The sequence below is a fragment of the Rhinolophus hipposideros genome, assembly GCF_964194185.1.
Source record: "Rhinolophus hipposideros genome assembly, chromosome: 25".
NCBI classification, from domain to species: domain Eukaryota; kingdom Metazoa; phylum Chordata; class Mammalia; order Chiroptera; family Rhinolophidae; genus Rhinolophus; species Rhinolophus hipposideros.
Window position 1 is genome coordinate 26,317,147 of NC_138071.1, and position 27,954 is coordinate 26,345,100.

At 46.0% G+C, this 27,954-nt stretch overlaps 1 protein-coding gene across 1 annotated transcript; it reads right to left on the reverse strand.

Moving 5' to 3' along the window:
- Window positions 1-740: 740 nt before the first annotated feature.
- ZNF398 (zinc finger protein 398) lies at window positions 741-27,912 on the reverse strand (the record flags this gene model as incomplete). Its single annotated transcript, XM_081038522.1, has 8 exons — window positions 741-8,139; window positions 9,441-9,554; window positions 16,613-16,726; window positions 17,263-17,389; window positions 23,776-24,171; window positions 27,053-27,324; window positions 27,391-27,471; window positions 27,714-27,912. The coding sequence occupies 8 exons, from the start codon at window positions 27,910-27,912 to the stop codon at window positions 6,983-6,985; spliced, it is 2,460 nt and encodes an 819-aa protein (XP_080894648.1). The 3' UTR covers window positions 741-6,982.
- Between the last annotated feature and the right edge of the window lie 42 nt (window positions 27,913-27,954).

The following is a 27,954-nucleotide window of genomic DNA, read 5'->3' on the forward strand; positions in this document are numbered from 1 at the left end:
AATTTGGAGAAAATAGTACTTTTCCCTCTCCGGTTTCTTTTCAGCTGACTTTGAAACGGCATTTCACCACTTTTACAAGTCTTGACAGTAGGTGAATAAAGTTCACTGGCTTCTCTTCAGTTCCTAATGACTCTGGTACTTTCCTCAGTCATAATAACTGTAATTGCTCAAGCGACCTGCCCTCCTCAACAGGTGTAATGCAACAGGCCCCTAGCGCTTAGAAACCCTCCATGAAGAAGACGGGTTATGTGTTGGTAACGACTGCATAATGTTCTCTTGAGATCTTCTCAATCTCCAACTCTTAAGTTTGGTTTTGATTACTAAAATTAGTCAAAATTCATTCAAAGTCAAGTCTAGTGTACGTGCAGAAAAATGCCGATTTTTAAAAATGCAACAAATAGGGGATTAAAACCATGTGTTATTGTTAAATCCGAGCTGGTTTTTGTGCTTCAGCAACTTGCTTTTGCAAGGAGGCGCTGGCCTCCCCACCCTGGACGTGAGGGAGGGGGAGGGTGCAGGCACTGGGACCACTGCCCTCTGTGTTCAGTGCTCACCCAGAATCCTGCCAGTGTGACCTCCCAAGTCTCTGGACAGAGGCTGCAGTGGGCACAGCTGAAGCCACTTCTCCCACTGCTACTTCTCCCTCTGCGTCTAGATAGAGTGCCTAACTTAACCACTGAGAGCTGCTGCAGCTTTTCCACCGACCATTCCCATAGCCTATTTGCTTTTGAGTCCTGCCTCTGGAATCAAATGATGACTTCCCATTGTGGATTCAAAGACCCTTTATTAATCTCCAGTCTACAGCTCCCTGCTCCAGTGAAGCAGGCTAACTGGTCATTTCCAGTCCAATAATTCACTTTCTCTTTCCACAATCCTCTAAACTTGTAGGCACATTAGAATCACATAGGGGAATTTAAGAAAAAACACAAAACATCCAGGCCCCATCCCAGATGAATGAAATCATGGCGGGGTGGGCACTGGCAGACACAGTTTATTCAGCTCCCTAGGTTATTCCAATGCACAGCCACAAACAAACCCGGAACGTCTTCCTGGCCTCCTCATATCCTTGTCTTAGCCCCTGAGGAAATGAACACCCTAAATGATCACTTACTGGCTAATAATAAAACGACTGAGCATATGTATGTCCTTAATTTTGGATTCTGCTCGTTTCACCTGATCTCTCCAGTAATGTGCCTGTCTCCCTAATTTATTATAATTGCTCGTAGATATAAAACTGGTTACCTTGCATATGTCGCTGGTAGAAGTCAACATTCTATGGGTCTACCTGGTATTTTCTGCATCCAACTTTGTTGTCAGTCTCTGCGCACACATACGTGCATTCTCCCACAGATCCCCAATCTCAGGCAGCTTCTCCCCAGCACAGGCAAGGAAACTGGAAGTGAAGAAATGACCACTGCCCAGTCTTGAATGAAGAGAAGCACCAACAACATCCAGGAGATTGTTTAACTGGTCAACGAGTAATTCTCCTGCCCCTACTATGTCAGCCCTTTCTTCTTAGGCCTGTAATGTTTCAAGGCATTTTTTAAAGACCTTCCTTCATTTGAGCCTCACAGTACCTACATAAACTTGGCAAAGCGTGAATTATCCTTACATTACATGAGAAAGCAAAGCAAGGTTAAAACTCTGGCCTCCGGACTTCCTTTCCGGGACCGTTCTCATTACGATATTCCTTATCCTTATAAAAGCATTAAAAATGCTATACACGTTTTACATTATGTAGAATTCACAGGGAAAAATAACTACTGAGTGACCCCAGCATCCTAGAACCACCATTGTTATTTTGGTGTGTTTTCCTACGCCTGAAAAATGCAATCAATTGCATACTGTGTATTTAAAACAAAATTTTACAGTTTCGCTAGAAGTTTGTTAGTTTATGTGGCTTTGGAGTAATTATAATATGGTTAGAAGGAGACTCTATTCTGTAACGATGCTTACCTCTCCAAGGTGTTTATTCTGTGTCGAAGCAATCACTCAGTAGGGCAGAATCTGGAGAGAAACTAGACAAGGAAAACAGGACCAGGAAGTAAAACCTTAGAGTTGGAAGGGATCCTATATCATCTTGTTCCACGTGCACACTAGAATTAGGAAAATGAGAGCTCCACAAATCAAGTGGCTTGCTCCATGTCAAAAGGGTAGAGAAAGTTAAGGTAGGACCAGAATCGGTTTTCATGCCTGCTCACGTGGTCTTCCCACTGCGCGATTCTTCACGGAGCGTCCAGGTCCCCTAACCGCATGGGGCACCACGCGGGACAGCAAAAGTAAGACATGGCTTCCGTTCTTGGATAGCTTAATTTTTAGACCACTTTCAAGGTTTTACAGCAAATACTGGCTTTGCTAACCAACAAATACAAAGCCACACCGCCCAATGAGCTTTTACCAGATATTTTATTTGACATGTAACCTGCCAAGTTTTAGAGGATGGCAGCACACTGCTTTTGAGGCTTCTCTGATTGGACTGTATCTTTCTGCATTACTCAGTGAATGGCTGGTTTTAGGGGTGAAATAATCTTTTATCTTGAAGAGGCAATTTGACCAAGTTGACTAACGTCATTGTGTATGTGTGTAGATAATTATGGCCAGAGTTACACACTTTAAAAAAAATTGGAGCAGGGCTAGAAAGGGAGGAATAACACCCTGGAAAGTGACAAATTGCTCCTTTTGCAAGATACATAAATGGCAGCTGCCAGGTCCTTTGAGCAAGGGACGAGCTCTGCTCTATGACAGTGCTGATGAAGGTGTCTTTTAAGGACCCCGAGACAGGCGAGCAGTCTCCCCTAGCCCAGTAGTACCAGAAATGTCATACTGTGCCACCATTTGCCCATTCCCAAGGCAGGGACCTTCCCCCCAACTACAGCTGATGGAACCAAGATGAGGGCATATCCCAAGGGCAGTGAATCCAAGGGTTGGCTGGAAACTTCTGTGGCCTGGTATAGAAGAGATGGGCCACATTCCAGACCTTAGAATCTGAACTAACAAAATCCAAGGGAATCAGAGCCACAAGGTGTCATGGCACACAGGAACTTGTGGGAGCCAGGAGGTAGAGAAACGATAAGAGTACCAGGACAGGCTACATGGAAGCAAAAGATGGTAGGTAGAAGGCTGAGCCACCAGGCAACCCTGTGCTTCTGGAGAGCAGCCTTGACATCTGTGCTTCAAGTTCTCCGGCTTTGTGGCCCTCGTTCTGGTTGGTATCGTACACCTCTTGACGGCTGCCATCCCGACACCATCTACGTGTCAAGCTCTGTGCTCAGCACTTTCACAGGTTTCCCCTCACCTAACACCTCCAAGACAGAGGGATCGGTCTCCCTATTTTACAGACAAGGAAACTAGGCTCCTGATGGTTAAATAATGTATGTTTTGTTACTTCTGATGATGCCAGGACTTGAATCCAGATCTGATTCAGAGTCCATGCTCAGAACCATTAAACTGTACGGATCCACATGCCCTTATGTGAAGGCCTTCTGCAGTGCCCATCCCCATTCCCCAATGTGACCCAACTTGAGGACGTTTTGTTTGTAAGAGCCGGACATTTCCTAGTCAAAGGATGTCCTCTGTGTACAGACTTTGAGACATGACTGCTTCCTTTGTAGCGTGAAGGGGACAAGGTCAAAGGCATGCAGCAAGCACAGACAAAACATGTCTCTGACGGTAAGATTCCTGCTCTATACGGGCCTCCAGGGAAGGGCTTGCCTTTACTCACTGCTACTGAGCAGCCCTCGGGCAGCCACGACACGGGGGGGAAGGCACGGGGTGTCCTGCTCCTCCTCAAGAGGAAATCTGAGGTTCTCCATACCATTTGGAATGAACAGATAAAGGAGCTCCAGTCATTTTATGTTTACAAGCCCTCTGCAGACTGAGACAGTTAACATTTGTTATTCCCCAGTAATCCATAGGTCTGGTCCTGGTTGAGATAGGAATGGACTCTCAAATCTCTCAAAAATATTCCAAAAAGCAGCTCAGCAGTCTCCCAACGGGAACTCTGCAGACCATTATTAATGAGGGAAGTTATGGAAAACACTGCTCGAGCTAGTGCCCAACTCCTAGCGTTGCCAAGATCAAATGTCCAGCAGAAAGGGCCAGAGTCATCAGCTTTCACTTTCTAGACAAGCAATCAACTTCCATTTATTTTCACATCTGTCGCTGAACCAGAGGGTCATCTTATGGTGACAAAGAAAAACCTAGTAGTGAGCAAAGTGACTGATGACAGCAACACCTAGCTGCACTGAGACGACAGAGCCTATTTATGGGATAGGACAGAGGGCAGACGGATGAGTACATTTCTGAGTCTGCCTCTCCTGTCACGTCTGCCATGACAACCAATCCTCGGGTACTTCTTCCACTGCTGAGTTAAATGGGTTCTCTCAGGAGCTCTTAAGGGACCAAGTTTCTCTACACACTGAAACCTTTCTGTTGGACTTTTATCTTTTCCACTGATCCATTTTACTTAACCACTCCTGAAATCTTAAGCAAACAAACTCTCTAATTTGGAGCTTGCTTGAAGTTCTACCTGGTAGAGAAAGAAGAGACCAGAACGTACCATAGTTGAACTTCCTAGTCTGTACCAGGATGAAATATTAGGGTAACACCAATTCCATCTTTCTGGCGGGACCCTGCTCATTCCCTTTCACTCAGGTTCATGGTTCTTGCTTCATTGGTATTTCAACTGCATTCACTTATTGCTAAAGTTTGAGTCCCTGTTACTTGGGTCCCTTGCAGACTGTGACATCATCTATCTGCATAATTTTAACCTGCAGGTCCCCTTCATTAGTAAGCTCTGTGTCCTCAGTAAAAAAGAATTTTCCATGTTACCTAGTCCAACATCACATTGGTGTGAGAATCCCTTCTCCAGCACACCCTGAGAAATGCCTACATCTCTTCAGGAAAGGGAGCGTACTTGGATGCTTCTCCCTTTTCATTAGGGAGATCAAAGTGCAAAGCAGACTTGGAACTGAAATTCAAGGTCCTAGTGAGTCACCAGTGAAAGTAGAATTCTCAGAACGCCCCAACTTTCCCTTAGTGTGGGTCCAGATTCCAGGTAGAAAGCTCTTCATCCCAATAGACCAGGGCTCTGTTCACCACCTGTTTTGGTTTGTTCTATACCCTTGGGATTCTTCATCACCTTCAAGCTGTATGTTAGGGCAGCAGACTAGGACTCACTCATTCCTTAGGTCTCCCACCGTCCAAGATATTGCGAGTGACTAGCGGATGTTTTATAAATGTAATTATCTTAAAGACAGCATGTTTGCGCAGAGCCTTCCCAGGACCCAAGCTAGCTGGGGTACCGCTTTTTCCTAGTGTGCGTACACACAACAGGCAGGGTAAAGGTTGGGTTAGGTGATATGGGTAAAACGAGTCCTTCCCTGATCACTTCATCAAGAAAGTGTCCTGTCTAAACACTTTCAGACCTTGTTTCCAGGCATCTTAGGAAGATTCAGGGAAACAAGTAAGTGCAGGTATAAACAGACGTTCTGCCCAAGACTTAGGGACTTTGCCTTCTCTTTCTGTCTGCCACCTCAGGCTCCAAGCAAGAGTACAACAACAAATCGAATTGATTTGTCAAGTTTCAGCAAGAATGTGCGTGCTTTGATTTTGCTGTCTTATTTGGCTTTGCCTGGATAGAAACCAGAGATAGAGAGGACTTTGGCAGAAGGACTATATCACAAGATTGAAGAAAAAATTTAGAGGCTCTCTTTTTCCCTTTCACCAACTTCATTTTGCAGATGAAAACTTGAGATCTATAAAAGGAAAAGGGACTTATGCCCGATTGCAAAGCCACTTAGCAATAGTACAAGGTTCAGATGCTCCCAAGCGACTGAATGACCCGACAAAAGAACACATGGTAGCCAAGGTCCCTAAAAGCAAAACCAGCAGGGAGAGGCCGTCCTTATCTGTGGGTGATGCTTAGCTCTCGGTGACCTAGAAGTACCTCAATCTGTCCACTGTCACCAGGGGAATAGCCAGACGGGTGAACACACTTTCTGATGGCTCAAGAAAGCTGTGTTATAACACTGTACCACACTACTGAGCACAGGAAAGCTGAGAGTCCACTGGCACTTTCTGAAATTATACTTCTGGAAAATGCTGACGACTGTCAAACGTACCAGACAACAGAAATGGAAAAGCCAGCTTGTGGGCTCGTAAATGATAAGGAAGAATCTGACGTACATGACTCTAAGAAACATGGTTCAGGCACAAATTTTAGGCTGTTCTGTCATTTCTCTGGGATCTCTAGCTTTTAAAGTGGGGGCTGAGAACACTGCTCCCAACTTTTTAACCAGGACTTCAGCAAAGGTTTCGAGCAGTTTAAAAGCTCGTAAGAGGCTGAATGCCTCAAACCAAGCTAGTGAAAGTTAAGAACTGTTCCCCGTGAGAGGATTTTAAAGTCAGATTTCTTGCTCACCCAATATTAAATAAAATGTATGCAGAAGAATTCGTCTAGGAAACCTAGGCAGGCTGTTGAGAGCTGTCATTTCGGGAGAGGCCGTACATCAGCACATGAGCAGACTTGAGCTGGTGTCAGGAGGAGCAGGGCCCGGGACTGAGAGTGGCCTGAGCGCTTCCTCCCATTAGCCTTCTTCACGTCAGGAAAGGCGCACTGAAACTCTGCCTCAGACGGGCTTCAAGCTGTGGAAGCTCTTCCCACGCACCTGTCTGCACCTAGAGCTGCGATCATTCTCAATCTATTACCCTGTGATGGATTCCCATAAGGCCAAACCTTGCTTTCCTATCTCTCTGCAACTTCTGCGTAAGTCCAGTTTTTGAAAAAATGGGGGTGCTGGGCTCCTTTCCAGGTCTTTCTGGGTTTCAAAATGTGTTCTTGTCATGCTGTGAAGTTCCCAAACTCAAGCATGTCTCTAGTCAAGTGCATAGGACCCCAAACTCATCCAAGTGCCAACAGAGGGGCCCGTGGGCCTTTGGCGTGCCCTGCGGTGAGCACAGGTAACCAGGAAAGGAGCGAGGCTCACAAAACTCCCCCTCCGTTGCCCTCCCCGTACCACTGATTGGCCTCTAGACCTTCGGTGTTAACGGCTAGGCCAGAGGTTTCGAGCCCCGGGAGGAGGGGCCCCGGGGGGTCAGGCGGCTGTCCAGAGGGGTCACTCTCCCCTGCACAGCCGCCACTGTGGCCTGAACGCAGGTGGTCCTTGAGTGTCTGCTTGTAGCGGAAGCTTCTGCCGCAGTAGGCGCAGGGGTAGGGCCGCTCGCCCGTGTGGATGCGCTGGTGCTTCATGAGGTGGTGCTTGCGGATGAAGCTCTTGCCGCAGTGCGCGCAGCTGAAGGGCCGCTCGCCCGTGTGCAGCCGCCGGTGGTTGAGCAGGTGCTCCTTGCGCATGAAGCTCTTACTGCAGTCCGTGCACGGGTAGGGCCGCTCGCCTGTGTGGATCATCTGGTGGCGGATCAGGGCCGAGTGGCCGTTGAAGTCAATGCCACACTGCGGGCAGGAGAAAGGCCGCTCCTGTGCGTGCCCGCGCTGGTGGAGCAGGAGGCTGATTTTCAGGCTGAAGCTCCGGCCGCACTGCGCGCAGCGGAAGGGCCGCTCGCTGGCGTGGGCGCGCCGGTGGCTGGTGAGGCGGGCCTGGTCGGCAAAGCGCTTGGGACAGTCAGGACAGGGGAACGGGCGCTCAGTGCTGTTGTGGACCCGGAGGTGGTAGGTGAGTCTCGACGGGTGAGTGAAAGTTCGGGCGCAGTGCGGGCAGGTCGGCGGCGGCTCACTGGCGGGGGCCTGGGAGTTGTTGCCCAGCTCGGCCTGCTGAGCAAAGTGCTTGGGGCACTGGGCACAGGTCAGGGCGTGCTCGCCAGCGTGGCTGCACTGGTGAGTCAGCAACATGTCTTGGCTGAGGCTCTTGCCACAGTGGTGGCATGAGAACAACTGCTCCCCAGTCGGAGGCGGCAGTGGGTAGCTGCCCAACTGAGTAAAAGTCACTTGTCCCTCAGAGGCTTCGGCCAGCTCAGTGGCCGGACGTCCAAAAGGTGTCATGGATGCAGACTGCTGGCTTTTGAAAGCCACGTCTGCAAAAGTATCCTTTGCTGCTGCTGCTGGTGGAGAAGAGAAGGTGACTGGAACCTCGGGACACAAGGACACTCTGGCAAGGCCTTCGGCTTTGATGACAAGTTCTTCATCTGCAAGAAAGGGCTCAGGGTCATGCCGGTCAACAGGTGCCGCCCGCGACTCTCGCAACTCCTCCCCAGCGCTCCACCTGCTCTGAGCTCTTCACTGGCTCAGATGAGAAACTCAGGGGAGGGCTGAGCTCATCGTCAAGCCGTCTGTGGTCCCTGGGACCAATTACCACAGAATTTACTGCTGAACCTCTTCAATGCTCCCTGTCTGGAAAAGGAACAACCGTGGCCATCCATCTTGCCGGCACTTTCATTATGTTCCTCCTCTGCTCAAAAAGTTTGGAAGATTCTCTGTTGCCTATTGTGACAAGGCCTAAAAGTATGTATTTATCTACTCCTCTTCCTCTTTATTCTGCCGGATAAATCCTTCACGATTGTCAGCTGTCTCTTTACTTGCCCTGAAAATGCAGTCCACATTTCTGCTTCACACCTTTGCTTGTTCTGTCCTCCCATTTGTAGAATGCATCCCCCTCCTTCCCAAATCATACCCAACCGTATCATACCAGCCTTCTAAGGCCCAATTCCAGCTTCACATCCTTCTTTAGGCCTTATCTAAAGCCATAAATACCTAAACTAAAACGGATGTGTGTTCTCCAAGCTTCTCATTTCTTGTACGTAAGTTGTCCACTGTGCTCACCCTTGACACTCAACAACAGGCAGGCCTGGTATTATGTGCGTGTCCCCAATGTAAGTATCTTGAAGAACAGAAACTGTCTTATTTTTTATTTTTACTTCCTAGAGTCTAAAAGAACATAGGGCATAGAAGACATTAAAAAACACATTGCACTGAGTTATATAAACAATTGGGTCCCTGTTGACTTTGAGATTCTCTTCTAAAATTCAGAGGACAAATTACAGATGGTGGTTACTATCTTAAAAGGAAGATATTTCTTTTCCCAGCTTTCTTTCCTGAGGGAGAACTCTTCATTAACGCCCCCATTTGTGCCTCCCCAATGACATTTTGTCTCCATTGCTTGTCTCCTCCCCGCCCCCACCCTTTTTATTCTATCCTTTCTACATGATCTTTAAATGTTCGGTCTTTCGTCCTCATACTTTTGGTCCATCTGTAGGCACTTATTTTTCTTCCTCTGGTAATTCTAATCTGTCTTTACACTTGAGAATGTGTTCCCTCACTTAAAATTGATCTTATTTTGCTTTTGGTTTCATTTCTAACTTACGGAGCCTTCGTTGCCCCTTCTTCTCCCACTTCCTTGCCTCCACAAGCCCATTTCACCTGCTGTGTCTTCAGTCGGTCTGGCATAAACTGGGTCTGGGCATGAATGTCTCTTCCATTCATTACTCACCGGCATAGGTGCTTTTGTATATGGCACTCTCCTTGGGCTCCTGCGGGGCCCCAACCTGGGGCTCTTCCTCTTGTTTTATCCAAGACAGAATATCTGATGTGGAAATGCCAGGCTCTGTTTGTGGGGGAAAAAGAGAATGGACTCAGGGACTTGAATCAGGGAGTGAAAATAATCGTGTTGGTTTATTGAACATGTTTTGCCCGTTTACCTCTAACTATAACAACAAAACTGAACCAACCTTTAAAAAAAAATGCATATAACATCTGGAGAGCCAGTTCAAAATGAACCCAAATTTACATATTTTTACATGATACACTCAGCTTGAGTCACTATTTTCAGTGAGCTCATTTCAAAACAAATCACAATTTTTTTATTTTGGAGATGACACGCTGAAATAATCTAGGATCAACAGTAGCTTTAATTTCATTAGCATGCTACTTTCAAAATGTTTTCACTTTTTTTTTCTCACAGCGTTTTAATGAAATAATGAAGAAAGGAATTGTTCTCTCCATTTTAAGTAGAGAGGGCCCACAGGTTAAATAAATTGACAATAAGGAAGTATCTACGGTGAAGTCATTATCAAAGTTTTGCTTTAGAAGACAGCAAGAAAAAAGCAAAGAAACAAAATTGACCAAAAAATTTTTTCTTAAATGTTAATTAAAAACAAACACATTTCCAGAATTGGAAAGTTAGGTCAGTTCAAACACAGCCCTGACTCCTCAGAAACGTACTTTTCAGGTTCCCAATTGTCTGAGAGATCATATTACCTTCGCCTATTAAATGATACAGGTCATTGTTTCCTGAACTATTTGCAAGCCCCTCAGGCCTTGGGGAGTCCTTTAGAAAGGAAAAAGATCAGCCTCCAAAGGCTTTGCACAAAACATGCCTCATTTGGTCAGTGCAGCAACAGCTGTGCTTGCTCTTTCCACCGAGGCCTATATAACCTTTTTTGGCCTCAAAGGACAAGCTGGCAAGCTGACAAGGTCCAGAGAGTAAATTTAAGCTCTCTACATTATTATTTCTCAGAAAAGCCTTGGAGGCAGGTCATGACTTTATTCCTAGCAAATGAGAACTCACTAGTTTTTTCAATACTTTAAAATGAGTTAGAGACCACTGAAATCTACAGGTGTATCCAAAGCAGAAGAAATAAGAGGTTGGACAGACTAAGGCCCAAACGACCGTCAGCTGATACAGGCTGGGACATTAGAAGTTTTAGTATGTGCAGTCGGCTGGCTTTCAACTTCCTATTTTGAGCTACAAGGCTGGAATGAATTAAACATACTCCACCCTTATCTTTTGTTTTCTTCCTGTTTTTATACACATACATACATAAAGAAGCAGGAAAGGAGAGGCTGGGTACGAGTAAGAGGATCTTTTAACAGGCATCCAGAGGATGAACTATTCATAAAAAATATGAGATTTTTTAAATGCTCAGGTGCTTCTCTGTATCAGTTTTCTGAACAATGAGTGAGTGCTCTAGAAACCTCCAAAAGTGATTCAAGTGGTTTTGACTTTTTTTTATTATTAGTATTGTTTTGAACTCATTGAATGTTATACACTGGCTGAGTTTTAATCCACTGCAGTCACTCTTTTTTTTTTTTTTTTTTTTTTTTTGCAGTCACTCTTTTTAATGCTCAAATTAGCCTTTCTTTGGCCAGCAGGAGCCCCCTCAGATCAGCTCTATGTCAGTTCACATCATCAGATATCTACTTTTCTTCATTTCTGGTATCACAAACTATCCCAGATTCCCTTGGACATTTCCTGCTCCAAGACACAATCAGTGGTCTCTCTGAAAAGTGGAACTCAGAGACCGCAATCTGGATGCTAACTCCTGATAGGCTGTCACTGCTCCTAGGTCTTTACGATGGATGGAGCTACAAAATACATACCTTTTAATAAAGAAAGTACCCATATTTAAGATCACAGGGTTTTAGTTAAATTACTCGATTTTACACTTGTATCTTTTCTCTCTTACCCTGAAAATTTTGGTTTCTAATGATATTAACCTAATCTTTGCATTTCTGAATACATTGTTTCAAAATAATACTGATACTATTAACAAAAATATGAACTCAACTTTCAATATTTTTGTGGTTCTTTTAGTTTTTAGGACAGATCCCTGTAGGGATAGAGTACAGTTAGACTATTATGTTTTAAACTCATTTGAAAGAAATCTACTCTATGTATTTGTCACCAGCATGATATACAGTTTAGTTATTTCAGTATGTGTTTGATTTAAAAAAAGTGTTTTTACTTATGTAAAATATTTACAAGGTTCCAAAATCAAAACTGTAAAATACAGTACATTCAGAGAGGGCTAGCTTCCACCTCTAGTTTCTCTCTCCCTGAACAGGTAGCCATTCTTACTGGGTTTCATTTTACTCTTTAATTGTTTCTTTGTGATAATATAAGCAACTAGTATACATCTTACTATTTTCCCTCTTTATGTGGCATACTACACAAACTGTCTTGTGCCTTGATTTTTGACTTGACAATATATTCTGGACATCTGTTCCCGGGAGCTTACAGAGATCATTCTCATTTCTTTTCATAGCTCTGTAGTTCTACCACTGTTTATTCAAGAGTCCCCTATTGATGGGCCCTTGGATTCTTTCCAATCTTGTCTAACAATATTAGTCAGCAGCCAACCATAAAGGCTATGGGGGGCTAAAAAACAAAACGAAACAAAACAAAACAGTTCTCCAGAAATGTAAGCGGCTGTTGTTATTATTACAGCTTACTGGCTAAGCATATTTTCAATGAACTTGGGAAACCCCAGGAAGCTAACCATCCTTTTTGAAGGACAATGCTAAAAGTTCCTCTGGTCACTTGTACAACTAAGTAAATATTTATTTCATTAAGTAATTGGTTCTCACTACTACAGTCATAGTATGCACAGCATACGGTTATATCTACTGCAGTCTAGTAAGAGTGTATAACCTGAGGACCTTTTGGAAGTAAAATAAAAGGAGCAGGAGAACTTGAATCCTAACACAGATACCTGTGTGGTGACAGTATGGCAATTGCCGGCCAGGTCACCACAATAGCACTCAAAGCACATTCTTCATAGGCCTGAGGAATCCCAACAGTGGATACTTAGAGAGCACAAAACGAAAGTAAAATCACTGGTTCATGCAAGCAGCAGGCTTTGAAGAAAGCCAAAGAACAGAGAAAAACTGAACATTGATCAGGTAAAAGGAAGTTAATAAATGCTGAGGTGTGAGAGGTGGTTAAAAATAGAAAGGCAGGGGCGGCCAGTGAGCTCAGTTGGTTCGAGTGCGGTGCTCATAACACCAAGGTTGCCGGTTTGATCCTCACATGGGCCACTGTGAGCTGTGCCCTCCGTATTAAAAAAAAAAAAAAAAAAAAAAAAAAAAAAAAAAAAAAATTAACGCTGATCACAAGAAAATATAAAATTGTAATGTCTACACTGGCTGAATGTTATTTTAACTATGAGGAAATCTGATGTGTGTGTGTGTGTGTGTGTATGTTTTAAACATGATGGCTGAAAGGAGCTGGAACCTTGAGTTCTGGGTGTACCAAGGTGTAATAAACTAAGTCAGTTAAAACTGGTGCTGAGATCTGACTTCTTAAGCAGACAATAAAAAAATGCTTGATACATGAGACTACCCTTGGTAAAATATAAAAATATTTTTTGGAACTTGCTGGGAAACAGGTGTGGGGCTGTAACGCAGCCAGTTGAACATGTTAAATACTCGTATGTCTAATAATTTAAAACCTCTAAGTTGTATCATTTCCAGGATGATTCTTACGCTCAAATAGGATAAACTAAAATAAAAGGATTATCCTATTGGAATGTGCCTTAATCGCTGATTTTGTTTAGGAAAAGATGGTCTTGCTGGGCATAGTGACCAGGGCTAAACATGGGATAACGGCAATGCTTCTGAAATGAAAATGGTCAGAGAAGTCTCCCTAGGATCACAAGGTGTAGAAATGAATTTATTTTACTTTGGGGTAAATCTTGCCTTGAATCTTGCCTTGAGTCCATGGCTTCCGAACCAGAAGAGCTTTCAGTAATTACTACATCAGAACATCTTGGGTCAAGTTTTTCTCCAAAGAATTCCAAAAAATTGGAGTTCAACATTAAAACTAATAGACACAATATTAAAAATAATGGACACATACACACAGCTGGTCTGCAATTTGGGCCTAGTAATACAGATAAAGAAGAATTTCAGAAAATCTCAAGTTTATATTTTTTTGTATTCTCCCATTCACTACTTACTATTCTCTACTAATTGTCCGTAATTTTATCTAAGATACTAGGCATCAACGACTATTCCATAGAAGGATATAATAATTTCTCTTTCCCTTCATCAGATTCAGATGATGGTGATGGAGATAGAATATAAAAGTAATTCTAAGATATTTGGGCATAAAAAGGGGTGCTATATGGTACCATTACCTACCCCAAATCTATTCTACCTATTTACTTTTATTTAATTATAATGTACTGTTCTTCCCAAAGCTCTAAAATGGAATACAATAATAAATTATGGGTTTTATTTTATAAGGAATATGGATAAAATCCAAATGTATTTTAGAAAGTTAAGTACATCAATATTGTAATATAAACACACTGGTCTAACAACAAATCACATGGTATATTAAAGTTGATTAAGAAAAGATAATGTTAGAGAAGAGAGATGCTTGTTCAAAAATAAAAAATTTTGATTCATTTTTTTCTATTAAAACAAGATGAGAAAAGATTTAAATGGCTAGAGTTAAGTGGAGAATCATCTGTCCAAAGGTATTTTATTAGTACTGTCACTAAAGCGGCCTAGAATTAATGTCCTTCACCTAGTATTCATGTGAAACAATCTCTTATGAGCCTTAATGACCAGACTGTCTAATATTATTCACCATTGAAAGGAACCAGGACTTTTTCAATGGGTTAGGAGAAGGAAACTCTAACACAGGCCTGTGTTAACAGAGCAGGTATGAGACTGCCTATCCTTAGAAAGTCCTGCTTGCAAGGTTGGCCCTTTGGCTGGCAGAGTTCCTAAAACGTTCCCTGAATGCTGAGCCTGCCGCCCTGGGCCTAAGCTATGTGCACAGGGCGGTGAATGCTGAACACTCGCTTTCCTTCTGGGAGTCTGGAATTGTGGTCTGTGCTCGGCAGAGGGCGCCGACATGACCAGCTCCCATGAACACCTTGGGCCCTGAGTCTCTAATGAGCTTCTCTGGGAGCCAACACGCTGCTGGTGTTGTCACAACTCTTAATGGAGGAATTCAGTGTGTCCTATGAGGCTGCACTGAAAGAGGACTTGGGACGCCGCCCTTGGGCTCCATCACACTGCCCTGTGTGCCTTTTCTCTTTGCTGATTTTGCTTTTTATCCTTTTGCTGCAATAAATCTTAGCCCCGAGCATGAGAATATGCTGTGTGTGTCCTTCTAGCAAATTACCAAACCTGGAGGTGGTCTTGGGGACCCCCAACACAACCCAGAATTTTTTTTTTTTTAAAGAAAACAAGAATTGAGGCAGTACTGGAAGGACACAGAAGACAATCCCAAGTCTTCTCACTTGCCAACTTGACAGTTTTAGCAACACAGAGAAAAATCATTGAATTAATAAAAGTCTCAAATACATAGTTACACATAAAAGGAGGGAAATAAAAAGATAGACACATTTTAGGGTTTTTAAAAAATTATATATATTCATCAGTCAGAGTCATATGACTCCTATCCTCAAGTTCTGGTAAATATCTAGGTTGTTAATCACCAATGAAAGCTAAAATGATAAAGAATCAAACCGGAGGAGTATTAAATAAATTCAATGCTTATACTGTTTGTTACCTTTAAGTAAAAACGTATTAATGTACATAGGTTGACTACCCACAAATGGAATCTTAAAAACCAAGGTAAAAACAAACTGATACGATGACAACTAAATGAAACTTTCATGAATTATTACAAAACCAAATTACTTACCTCTTGTTCCATTTGTCCCCCCCAAAAAAAGGACACACTGATTTATACCTGCATTTATAGCCATGTCAGGTAACTAATAAAGTAGCCTAAGGAGTCATTTCCAATTTCAAGTCACCCATCTTTATTTGTGATATGATTTTAGACTCATTAAGTACGTCCATGACATAGATATTAATCAGATTCGACCTGTTACATTGCCTACATACCATCACCCAAACATTCGTAAAAAAACGTGTGGTAGATACATGCATACCTCAGAGAGAATGTTCACTTAAGAGCTGAGCATTTCATTGTATGTGAGATTTACCTCAAATGAAAAAAATAAACAAATACTGAACTCTAGGTCAATGATATTCGTGCTGAACTATTTAGGGGGAAATGTATTATTTGTGTGCACTGATTTTGAAGTACATTGAAAATAGGATGAGTGGATAGATAAAGGGATGTGCAGAGATGGGTACATACGTGATATGGGAGTAAAATGTTAGTGGGAGAATCTAGGTGACAGGTATCTAGGTGTAAAATTATTAAGACTTTTCTGATTGTTTGAAAATTTTCATAATAAAATGTTAGACAAAAATAACAGTGTGTGGGACAGGGGGGTTGTAACACAAGTTCTTCATGTAGAGATATCTGGAGGATGAACTTTTTATGAGCTTTCTATCCAGCAAAGAACAGAAACGGTGTGAGATTTTTCAGATAGCAGAGGTGGGACTTGAGAAACAATACCACTGGACTTTGCTAGCAGTCCTTCCCACATGGTATCAAACAGCTGCCAACCAAAAATGTTAGGGAGGGTTAATTAATGATAGCTGGCTCTCACCAGGCAAAGACCACTTTGGGGTCAGCTGGGTAAGTGAATCTCTGAGGGCTTTGCAGACCCCCAGCCCCTCCAGCGCTTCAGACGTACATTTCCCAGAAGCCGCTTCCCTGCAAACGAGCACCCCTGCTTCCGCTGCCGTCTAAGGACAGGACATGTTTATTTTACTAACTAGGTATTAGAACCTTTGTCATGGAATGCCATTACTAGCCCTCAGATGTGTGGTACTGATGGGTGAAGGCATGGGACAAGGTGATCTCTAAGCTCTTTCCTATTTAAACGCCTGAGATCCAGTCACAGTCTAGTTGGCCTAGCACTGAGAGGCTCTAGAAGCCGCTAGCCCTGCTTACTAAGTGCTGAACAGGAAAACATGGAGTGGATAATCTCTTCTCCCACTTACCTTCACTGGGGTCAGGGGGAATCTCACTTTCCTCTGGCCCTGCCTGGTCCTCTGTATTATGTTCTCCTTCTGGCTGAATCTGAGATAAGACATCAGGTTGATTCATGGCATAATCTAGGAGAGGAAGAAGGGAAAGGGGGAATGATAAAAAGATACATGAAAATGACAATTAACTGCCATCAACTAATGAAGGCTTTGAGATCCACAGTGCAGGGGAATTTCTTTTAGATTCTAGATCACTTCTCCCCGCGCATTCACCTCTAACTATGGATGACATCTATTAGGAAGGCAGGTAAAAGGAGAGGTAATGTGTGGGGAAAGTCACATGTGCTACTTCAGCACGGACGCCTGCTCCTTTCATTGAGTAAGAGTGACAGTGTGCCTCAAGGGGAGAGGGGCAAGGCTCCTTCAAAGTGAAGGACAGCCACGGAAATCACTGCAGCTGGAACACCCATAACCTTGACCTTCATTCGCTGCCCTATGATAAGGAGAGATTACATTTCCTATTAAGCAAAGGTGAACTGGAAATCTTTGGTTTAGAAGCAGAACGAGGACAGAGTGAAAATGGGGACCCCTGGAGGAAAAGGGACCGTTCGGAGCCCTCTTGGAGCTGCTGTCACCTCATTCAAAAGTTGCCAACTTAGCCTCACCCATGGAGATGAGAGACTCGTAGTTGCCCTTCATGATATTCTTGTAAAGTTCCTTTTGCCATTCTTCTAACTTTTCCCACTCTGGAGTGGAAAAGTAGATGGAGATATCATCAAATGTCACAGGCACCTGCAATTACAATGACACTGAGGTTAGTCCCTGCCACTGCCATTCGATCAGGCAATAAATCTTTACTGAGTGCCTGCTAGTTATAAAAACCTGTGTGAGACGCTGAAAGGAAAAAGGAAAAACTTACGACACAGATCCAACCTCCAGGAGTTGACAATGTTTTCAAGAAGAAAGGCGATAGCTCTAGGGCTGTGAATTTTGGGAAGGAGGGGAACATTCCTTAAAAACAACCACTCACGGAGATGGGTACAAAAGTGAAGCAGCATTTAATTCAAGTAAGACCACATGTTCTGAATATTCACTAAGGACAAGGCTTATCCCAAGCACCAGGATGATAAAAATAAGGCTTTTACTTAAAAGGAGTGTCTGACTGTATTCAAATTAATGACGTGGACAAGAAATTTTAGAAATAGAGCTGCTGGGGCTGGGGGGAGTCTAGAAGAGGTGGGACTTTGGCCAGTCCCAAAAGACAGGGAGGTTATAAACAGGCCCAATGGGAAGAGGAGAAACATTTAAGCATGGAAAACGAGCGTGCATTCAGAGGACATTTAGGCATTCTGTTTCACTGGAGTCAAGGTTTCATGCAGGGAAATGTCACAGATGGAACAGAATCACACCCACTTTCCAGCATAGTCTTGTCTAAAGCTAGTCACTTATCCCTAGGTAAAAACTGGAAGGTTCTACTGTTAAAAAAACACAAAACAAAACACACACACACACAAAAGTTGCCTGGGGAATTGAAAGTACCCAGTATGGACACTGTCCCAGGCTGGTGTTTAGCTGTTCCCCATCACGGCGGCTGGCTCTTCTGCCTCCCACCTGACAGCCTTCTACAGTTTTATCTTAAATATGAGCTGGCTACGAAGCATCAATCAAACCATTTAGAGAAAGCCTGCCACATGAACAAGACTAAGAGAGGGAAAAAATGTCCGTGGAAAAAACCAGAAATGCCTAGGCAACAGAATTAAAACAAACAAACAAACCAAAAACACCTAATTAGTATTCCCACAAAGATTTAAGAGATATTATACCCATAAAATAAAAACAGGATGCTATGGAAAGAGGAAAATCAGTGAACAAGAAAGACTTCTGGTAACTAACATATACACATACATACTTTTTCAAAATTAAAAAAATTCAATAAGTTTAGTGGTTATCAGAGGGTAAGAGGGGAGGGGGGTGGTAGATGAGGGTAAAGGGGATCCAACATACGGTGATGGAAAGAGAACTGACTCTCGGTGGTGAACACACAGTGTGCCATATAGATGATGTATTACAGAATTGTACACCTGAAACCTGTGTAACTTTACTAACAATTGTCCCCCAATAAACAGTAATTTAAAAAAATTCATTAAAAAGATTCACATTCATCTTCATAAACTTAACATATCCTTTAAGATTCCAAGGTCTATACAATACTATGAGGCAATTGGGTTTCTTTTCTCTCTGCTTCATTTGTGTCATGTTTTTCCTCCACTAGAAATGTTGTTCCTTGGAGGCTAGAACCATAAATTGCTCATTTTTACATCTTGCTCGGCACCTAACATTGGGCTCAGGACAAATGTAGATACTCAAGAGTTGATTTTTATCTAACTTCACTGCACAAAAGACTTGTGACAGCTCACAACATTAACATTAGGATAAAATGATGACAAAAATAAAGGCCTGGCATGGGCTGCGGGTTCAAAGCACACAGGGCCTTCGCTTCCCTCCCACAGTTCACTGCAATGACAGTAAGATGGAGAGCACTATATCCAAAACAGCACCACGACTGAGAAGGAGAGGCCATCGCTAGATCCGAGTTTCTTTTGTTGTTTCGCTTTTTCTAACTTTAATTAAAGTTTATTGGGGTGACAACTGTTAGAAAAGTGACATAGATGTCAGGTGTACACTTCTGTGTTACATCATCTATGAATCCCATTGTGTGTTCACCACCCAGAGTCAGTGCTCCTGCCGTGAGACCAGAGTTTTTCATGAGTTTCTCACTGAGGCCCCGAGAATGGCGCGGGCCGCGGCCCGAGGTGCCTGAGGAAGCGGCACCTCTCTCAGGATGAACAGGACGGGACTGCAGCTGAGGCATCTAGAGAACTCCAACCTCAAAGCCGGCATGCACTGAGCAGGAGTGAAGGTGCTTACAAACTGCAGTTTGAAGGTCTCTCTTTAGAACACAAGGGCTTCCTCACTGTCGCCCTCATCAGCCCTGACGGAGAGAGGTAGCCGCAGCATTCACGCCAAAGCTGAAACCACAAACCGCATCTCTAAAGAAAAGTACCAACCGCCATGGAGACGGCATGGGACCCCAGTAAGGGTGCTGAGAGCGCAGACCACGCCTCCTCCTGGCTTCTGGGTGCTCCCGGCACTGCCTATTTATTTGCTCTTTAACACAGCACCTTACAGTGAAGCCCACCTATATCAATTCCCCTGCACAGGGAAGATCCTTTGGCTCAACAGACTGAGGCGGTGGCTGAGACGACACGCCAGCCTCCTAGAATTAACCTACTAATCAGTCAAATCCTTCACTTACAAATATGAATACACAACCAAGGATTACTCAATATTTAAAAAAACACCCTAGGGGTGGCAGGTTGGCTCAGTTGGTTAGAGCGCAAGCTCGTAACACCCAGGTTGCCGGTTTGATCCCACATGGGCCAGTGAGCTGCGCCCTCCACAACTAGAGTTAAAACAACAGCTTGGCTTGGAGCTGATGGGTCCTGAAAAACACACTGTTCCCCAATATTCACCAAGTAAAAAAAAAAGAAAAAACAAAAACCTAACAGCACCAAAATAAACAAAGACTACAAATGATCTTAGAGGAAAAAAACACATGAAAAATCAAACAAACCTAATACACATTCCCAGAGAAATTCAAACAGATATTGCATTCATTAAAAAAATCCAGGCTGCTTTTTAAAAAGGAGAAAATAAATATTCTTGAAAATTAAATATATAATCATTAAAATAAAAATTAGATGGGAAGGTCATAGCACTCTGGTTAAAAAGTTGAAAAATATCAGGGAAAACTTAAGAAACAGAGATAATAATCCATCAACTGTCAAGCAGTAGTTCCAGTTCCAGAAAGAGAACAGAAAAAATGGGGAGAGAGAGGAAATAATATAAAAATAGATTCATTGAAGAAAATTTCCCAGAGCTCAAAAGATACCAGCCTTCTGAGTGAAAGGTCAGAGCAAGTGCCCAACACAAATTTAAAAAGACTTACACCCAGACATATCCTCAGTAAAGTTTAGAAAAATAAGTACTAATAGAAGAGAAAAGCTCCCAGAGAGAAAAAATAATTTCTCACAAGCAAGTGAGAACTGATTTGGTAACAAACTTTTCATTAATGTTATTTGATAGTGTGAGACAAAGGACCAATGCCGTTAAAATTCGGAGAGAACTGGAATATTATTCAGCCTTAAAAAGGAAGGAAATTCTGGCTACAACACAGATGAACCCGGAAGACAGTCAGGGAAATAAATCAGTCATAAAAGGACAAATGTGGTACGATGTTACTTATGTAAGAGTTGCCAAATTCACGGAGACACACAGCAGAATGGTGGTTGCCAGGGGCTGGCGGGAGAGGGAGCAGGGAGTTGTTTAATGGGGACAGAGTTTCAGTTTGGGGCATTCTAGAGACGGGTGATGGTGATGGCTGCCCAACAACGTGAATGGACTCAGCGCTGCTGACCTGTGCACTCAAACATGGTTAAAACGGTACATGTTACGTGTCTTTTACCACAATGTAAAAAATTAAGAAAAAAATTCTGAGGGAAAATTATTTTGAAGTTGGAAATCCAAGTAAGGGCAGAATAAGAGCATTTTCAACAAAGTAAGGACACAAAAGTTTACTTCCCGTGTATCAATCTACTAAGTCTTCAATATATTCTGACTTCATTAAGAAATCTTTAAAAATAAAATAAAGTGTAATTTGATATAAAAAAGAGAAATCTTTAAGGGAAACCACAGCATTGTTTTAGATATGATTTCGTTATCTATTTATCCAGGTAAGACAGTAAGTAACTTTACCTTTTCTGCTATTCTTATGGCGAATGCTAAATTTAAATTACCCCCAAGAACTTCTGGAGGGGCTCCAGACACACCAGGAAAACACAGCATGGGGAAGATTCTCTCCCAGCTGTGTCCTCCTGGAGAGTCCATTATGGTCCTTGTCTCCCTTTTTCTTCTCCTCCCTTTCACTCCCCCCTCCCCCATTCAGTCTCCTGTCCCCAGCACCGCACTGAAACAACGCGGGGCAAGGTGACCAGCGAGGTCTCTGTTGCCAAAGCACACTCACTATCCTCATCTTTCTGGCCTGCGGGTAACTCCCACACTGAACCCAAACCACAACCTCTCCCTGCAGTGCGGTTTCTCCTGCCCCCATGCCCCCACCTCCTCCGGGCCCCTCCTCCTCAGGCCCCTCCGCTGGCTCCTCCCACCCTGGAACGGGGTCCTGGGATCCTGTCTCGGGCTTCTCCACGTTCTCTGCGGGAAGCACTCCCAGGCTGGTGACTTACAATACGAGCTATACATCCCCGACTACTTCTCACCTCTGAGCTTCAGGGGAAGCCCACTTCCACGTCTCCCGAATGCATCCCAGGCATCGCGCACCTAACACTGCCACAGGAGAACTCCTAATTCCTTCCCACCCCAGGGGGTCCCCATCTCAGCACAGGCCAACAGCCTGAGTCACAGAACCTAAGGTGGTGACGAGCCTCTGCTCTGGAGCCAAGTGGGTTACAGTACAGCTCCGTCATTGACACCTAGTAACCATCTGATCACCGACTAGTCAGGGTTCTGCTGAACGTAACCACAGCATTTCGAACAGTAAATTCTAAGTGAATTACCACACAGGAAACTTACAATCACTGCTGTCCTTGATTCCTCATTCCCATCAGTAAGTCCTATTGTCAGTTCTACCATCAAAACACCCTGACTCTGTCCACGTGTTTTCATGCCCGCTACTGCGACCCTCATCCAAGCCACGCTCACCCCTCCAACTATTACAGCTGCCTTATTTTCTCCCTGCTTCTTTCTGTTCTTACCCCCACGATACATTCTTCACATAGCAGCCGAAGATTCTTTCAAAATGTAACTCCTCTGCTTAAAACCCTCCAATTTCTTCCCTTAGAAGCTCTAAGATAAAATCCAAATTCCTTACCTTGGTCTGCAATGCCCTACATCAGTGGTTCGCAAACTAAGTCACGTATTAGAATCATCTATGGAACTTTGGAATTATTCGTGCTTAGGCCCCATTCTGGACCGAGTAAATCAGAATCTCTTATGTGTGACGTCCATCAAAATGTAAAAGCCCTCCAGCCGATTCCTACGTGCAGCTGGAGCTGAAAAGCACGGCCCTATCCGACCTAACCCCTACCCATGTCTGTCGTCACGCTCCTGGCTACTCACTGCATACCTGCTACCTGCCCCCTTTTCTCCCCCTCGGCGCTCCAAGTTTGTCTGCACCTTGGAAACTTTGCACTAGGCATTCTTTCTGCCAGAAGGCTCTTCGGCAGAGCTTCTCACCGTTGGGCCCTCCCTGTCATTCAGTCTCAGGCTAAATATTAGCTCCTTTATGAGACCTTCTCTGACATCCGGTCTAAAATAAATCACCAGACAGCACTTTCATTTTTGTCAAAGTACTTGATGTACTCATTTTCTTGTTTGTTTATATGATCTTTCTTTTCCCCCTAAAATTTAAGCTCCAGTGGAGCTTACGGTAATTGTTCACTCCTGTGCTTCAGCATGCAGATAGCAAGCAAAACAGTGAAGGGTTCAAGAGGTATTTGTTGAATAAGTAAATAAATAAATGGGCAGGCCTGGGAACTAGCTGCCTCCAGGCTGCTTTCCACACAGCTTAAGAATGGAGTTTATTTCTTTTGTTTTCTGGGCTATTCCCTCCAGAAAGGCTGGGCCCGCACACTTCTGCGAAGGATGCGGATGAGGTCTATGTCCATCCCAGACCTACAGATCACCCCAAACCCTTACAGTGACCATTTACTCTACATCCCTTCCCAGTCCACCCTCTAACTTTTTCACCAGAATTGCCAACAAATTCAAATGGCTGATTTAAATGACAATGAATTTAGTTTCCACACTAACATTGCGGCAGACAGGTTAACAAAGAAAAAAGTGACTTGGGGGGTAATGAGTAGGAGAAAGCAAAAGAAGGGAAAAAAAGTCCATCTGCCAAATGGCCAACTGTGTACTGGAGAGCTTCCCAGTCTGAAGTTCGACCCTGCAAATGATCACCAAATTGAACATGGTATGCTTCCCAAATAGATAAACACAAAACAGTTCCATGGTTCCTTCAGTCTGACTGACCCAGGCTACCCTTACGACCAGTTTAAAGACCAGCGGTACCACTTTCCACCTGCAAGTGAAGGGACTACCTTTGGGATGTCTCCTTTAATTCCCGGGGGCAGCCGCAGGATCCAGAAGTTCCTGTTTCTCAGCAGGTTCTCCAGGTTCTCCAGCCGCCTCTGCAGCAGCCCGTACTCCTGCACCAGGGTCCCCAGCACGGCCCACTTGCCCTCCAGCTGGTTCCCGAGGTCAGCCACTGTCTTCTCACAGCTGGCCAGCTTCTTCTCGGCTGTCCCCGTCCGTCCTTCTAGGTGCAGGAGTCGCCGGCTGTGGACCTCTACCTTTCGCTCTATGGCCTGCACAGCTGCCACCACTGTCCACAGGGAGATGGCTGCAGTCTGCAGGTGTGCCTCGTTTGCTGCGGGGGGTGTGGGGAGAGGAAGGGGCTGCAGCGATGTGAGGCATTCGGAGTCCCATTCAGAAGTCTGTGTGCAGTGGAGACACGAGACAAGACACTGAGTATTAGAAGGAGCCCTGATGCAAAGTCAGATCACAGAAGGACTGCTTAACTAGCCAGCGGAGAGGAACTACACACAGTTTTCGTGCCGCCTGAATAAGCCTCGTCTTCATGGAGCTCTTTGGCATCAAAAGCCAGGAGAACGGCTATGGTGGGTCAGGGACGGATTAGGTAAGACAGTGAGCGAGTGAAATGGGATCAAGAAGCAGCCTGGCGTATTCCCTGGGATGCCAGTCGTCCACAGGCTCAAGCTGCTGCCGCCGCCTCTGTCTGTGGGAAGGGCCTACGTGCCCCAGGATGTCCCCGGGTCTCGCCGAGCCCAGTGCTCTCGATAAACCCCTATTGACTTAAGCTCTGGCCCTGTCCACCACCCTGCTTACAAACCACAACCATACCATTCTGTGATAGCTGAACAAGCTTTGAAGGTTGAGTCTGGAGAAAACATGACAGCTATTTTCAAATGTGTGTGGCTTACAAAACAGAAGGCAGAACAGACTTGTTTAATCTCACACTGTGCTAACTCCAGAGGGCAGAACTAGAAATCAACACTGCATTTTCAGGCCGGCAAACTTTGGCCTATATAAGTAACTTTTTGAATTAGCTCTTCCAGGAAAATCATCGGCTGCCCCCTTACAGAATGTACATTGAAACAGGGCATAAAAAGAAGACACCACTACAACAAATGGGTTGGATGTGACGATGTATTTCATAGCCGGCTCTGGCCACCATCTCCCTCCTCTCCAGTTTACCATCTTATTGTCACTTCAACGAATGAATGCCACTAAACCCTGACCACTCCGTCTGCTCCTGGCTGATCTGCCTGCTCCGGGCTTTGCATTCTTCCTCGACGGATACTTCAGTCACCTTCAACTCCTTCACTCCTCCGTCTTGCTCAGCAAAACTTCCTTCACTCAGCAAACCTCCAGGTTTCAATCAGTCCGGTCGTTCTCATTCTCCAGTCCTGTGTGCAGGCTGTGAAGTCCCACAACCGGGTAACCTGGTGTCACCACACACTAATGGTCTCTCAGCTCAGTGGGGCCTCCACGGTGCCTGATGCCCCCATGCTTCTTTTCCCACTCCATGCAGTGGCCGCTACAAACTCCCGGCCCTCTGCTTAAACTTTTACTACAATGCTTCTCAAGCTAAGTGTGCATAAAAGTCATCTGGAGGTCTCATTCAAATGCAGGCTTTGATTCAGTCGGTCTGAGAGGAAAATTGAGGTTCTGCATTTTTAACAAGCTCCCTGGTGACACGAATGCCGCTGGTGCAGAGAGCACACATTGAGAAGGAAGACTCGCGGCCACCGCGGGCCCGTCACTCTCAGGAGATGACATGGAGAAGTTAGAGTAATTACACTACAGCTCTCTCAACTTTTTCTTTTTCTTCACACTCCTTCCCACTTCAAACTCATTAGTAACTTAACCCATGATTTCTTCTTTCTGTCCCACAGGAGAAAGATTCATCCTATTTAAAACTAATCTCTCCACTCACGCTCCAAATGCCAACTCCTTCAACAATTTTAGGTACATTGTTCTCTTCTCTTTTTTGTGGTCAATATTTCAATCTCTCCCGATTCTTTTCCATAAGCTAGACCTGCACTGTTCAGTATGGGAGCCACTTGTGGCTGTTAAGCACTTGAAATGTGGTTATTTTGATTGAGATACGCTGTGAATATAAAATACACACCAGATTTTGAAGACTTAGTATGGGAGGGGAAATGTAAAATGTAGTTAATGTCTTAATTTTCACTGCACATTGAAGTATTTGGTATGCACTGGGCAAAATCAAATAGATCATTAAAATTAATCTCATCTATTTCTTTTTGCTTTTTAAACGTCACTAGAAAATAGGAAGTTTTACGTGGCTTCCATCATATTTCCATTGGACAGGGCTGGCACAGATACGCGATCACCTCTAGCATACTTTACACCAAGACTGGAAAAGGAAAAAGAGGTCCAAGGACAGAGACGGCATTCTCCTCTGCTCTGCTCCCCACCCCATGGCTGCTGCTCCCTCTTTTTCCTGCCTTTTTTTTTTTCCCCTCTTTCCAATCACTGCTCAGTAGCCCAGTCTGGCTCCTGACCCAGGAACATGGCTCTTCGCGGGGGTGGGGGGACCCCAGGCTTCTTAGTCGGCAAGTCCGAGGCATGCTTTTCAGTCCTATGTCACTTGCTTCGTCCCTGCTCATCCTGCTTGGGTCTCGAGTGCAGGCCCGCCTTGGCCACGTGCAGCCCCAGCGACTGGCGGAGGGCGCGGGACCGCCGGCCTGCAGTCCACGTCTTCTGAGCGGACACACTCACGCCAGGCAATCCCACGCTCGGCCCCGGCAGCCGTCCTTCACGCGGCAGCAGCGACGGGGGTCTCCCGTGGGTCCCGCACGGCCGTGCGCTGGGCCCCGGGGAACCTGTGCTCCCGCAGTCCTGCCACACGCCCGAGCGCGCGTTGGGGTCGCGCCGCGTCTGCGGGGGTGTGTGGGGTGTGGGCGGCGCGCACAGCTGGCGGGGGGCGGGCGCCAACGCCACCCGCGCCCCGCGCCCCGCGCCCCGCAGGGGGCTGACACCCGCCCCGCACGCACTGGCGACCTCGGCTCGGCCGGGCTGGGAGCCGCGCACCGCACGCCGAGGCGCGGGGCCCCCCAGACGCGCACTCCGCGTGGGGCTCCCCCGACACGCAGGCCGCACCCGCGCGCGGGCCCGAGGGCGCCCGTGCTCGGCGCTCGGTCCGCGCCCCGCGAGTGACAGGCCGTGCTCCCCGCCCGCCGCCCTCCCCTCCCCGCGCGTCTGCGCTCGGAGCCCCACGCGCCCAGACCCTCGCGGGCGCGCAGCGCTCGGCGCGCGGGCGGCCCTTACCGGAGCCGGGGTCGCCTCGGCCATGGCCCTGCGCTGTCCGGCCCGGCCCGGCCCGGAGCCGCCGCCGCCGCCGCCCGGTCCCACACAGGCCGGCCCCGGCCTCTCCGCAGGCGGCGTCCGCCCGGCCTGCCTTCCCCGCCCGGGCTCGCGCGGCCGTCCGGCGCGGCTGCTCGGGGCGCGGAGACGCGGCAGGAGCGCGGGGCGACGGCCAGAAGGGCTCGGGCGGCGGGCAGGCGCGGCGGCTCTCCGCCCCAGCGGCCTCTCAGCTGGCGCTTTGTGGGCACCGAGCGCAACCCGCTCGCCCGCGGCCTAGACGCGCCGCCCGTGCGCCCGCCCACCCGCCGCGCGGCGCGCCCCCTGCCGGCCCGGCGGCCACCCCGCCCCGCGGCCGGGCCGGCTGGGCTGCTGCGTGGTGGTTGCTGTAGGAACCGAGGGCGTTGTTGTCGCACAGCCCCGGGGGAGCTGAACAGGTGGCAGCCTAGGCGCCCCGCCGCAACCCGGGGTTCCTCTGTGGGCTGTTTTCGTCCTGGAGGCCCACGGCCTGAAAGGAGGCGCTCGGGCGTCCGGGACGCAGCCCAATTCACGAAGGAGGAAATGGGAGGAATGCGGGCGCTCGGGGCGGGCCGGGGCCCAAGGGAGTTTGCGGGTCAGAATGACTGACCCAGGGCCACGCGGCTGTGATGAAGAGCACAGTCGCCATTTGCAGAAATTGCAAATGTGGCTTTCAGGGTGAAGCGGCTCGTGTCCCAACTGGCCCGTGTCAGGACCAGAGTTGACTGTACAGTCGTCCTTACATCCGCATCATTTAGACTGTGGTTTGCTGGGTCTGTGCTAATGGACAGGAAAGCAGCACGCTTCATCTATCGACGGAGGCTGTGTTTCCGGTAGACAACCGCATAACC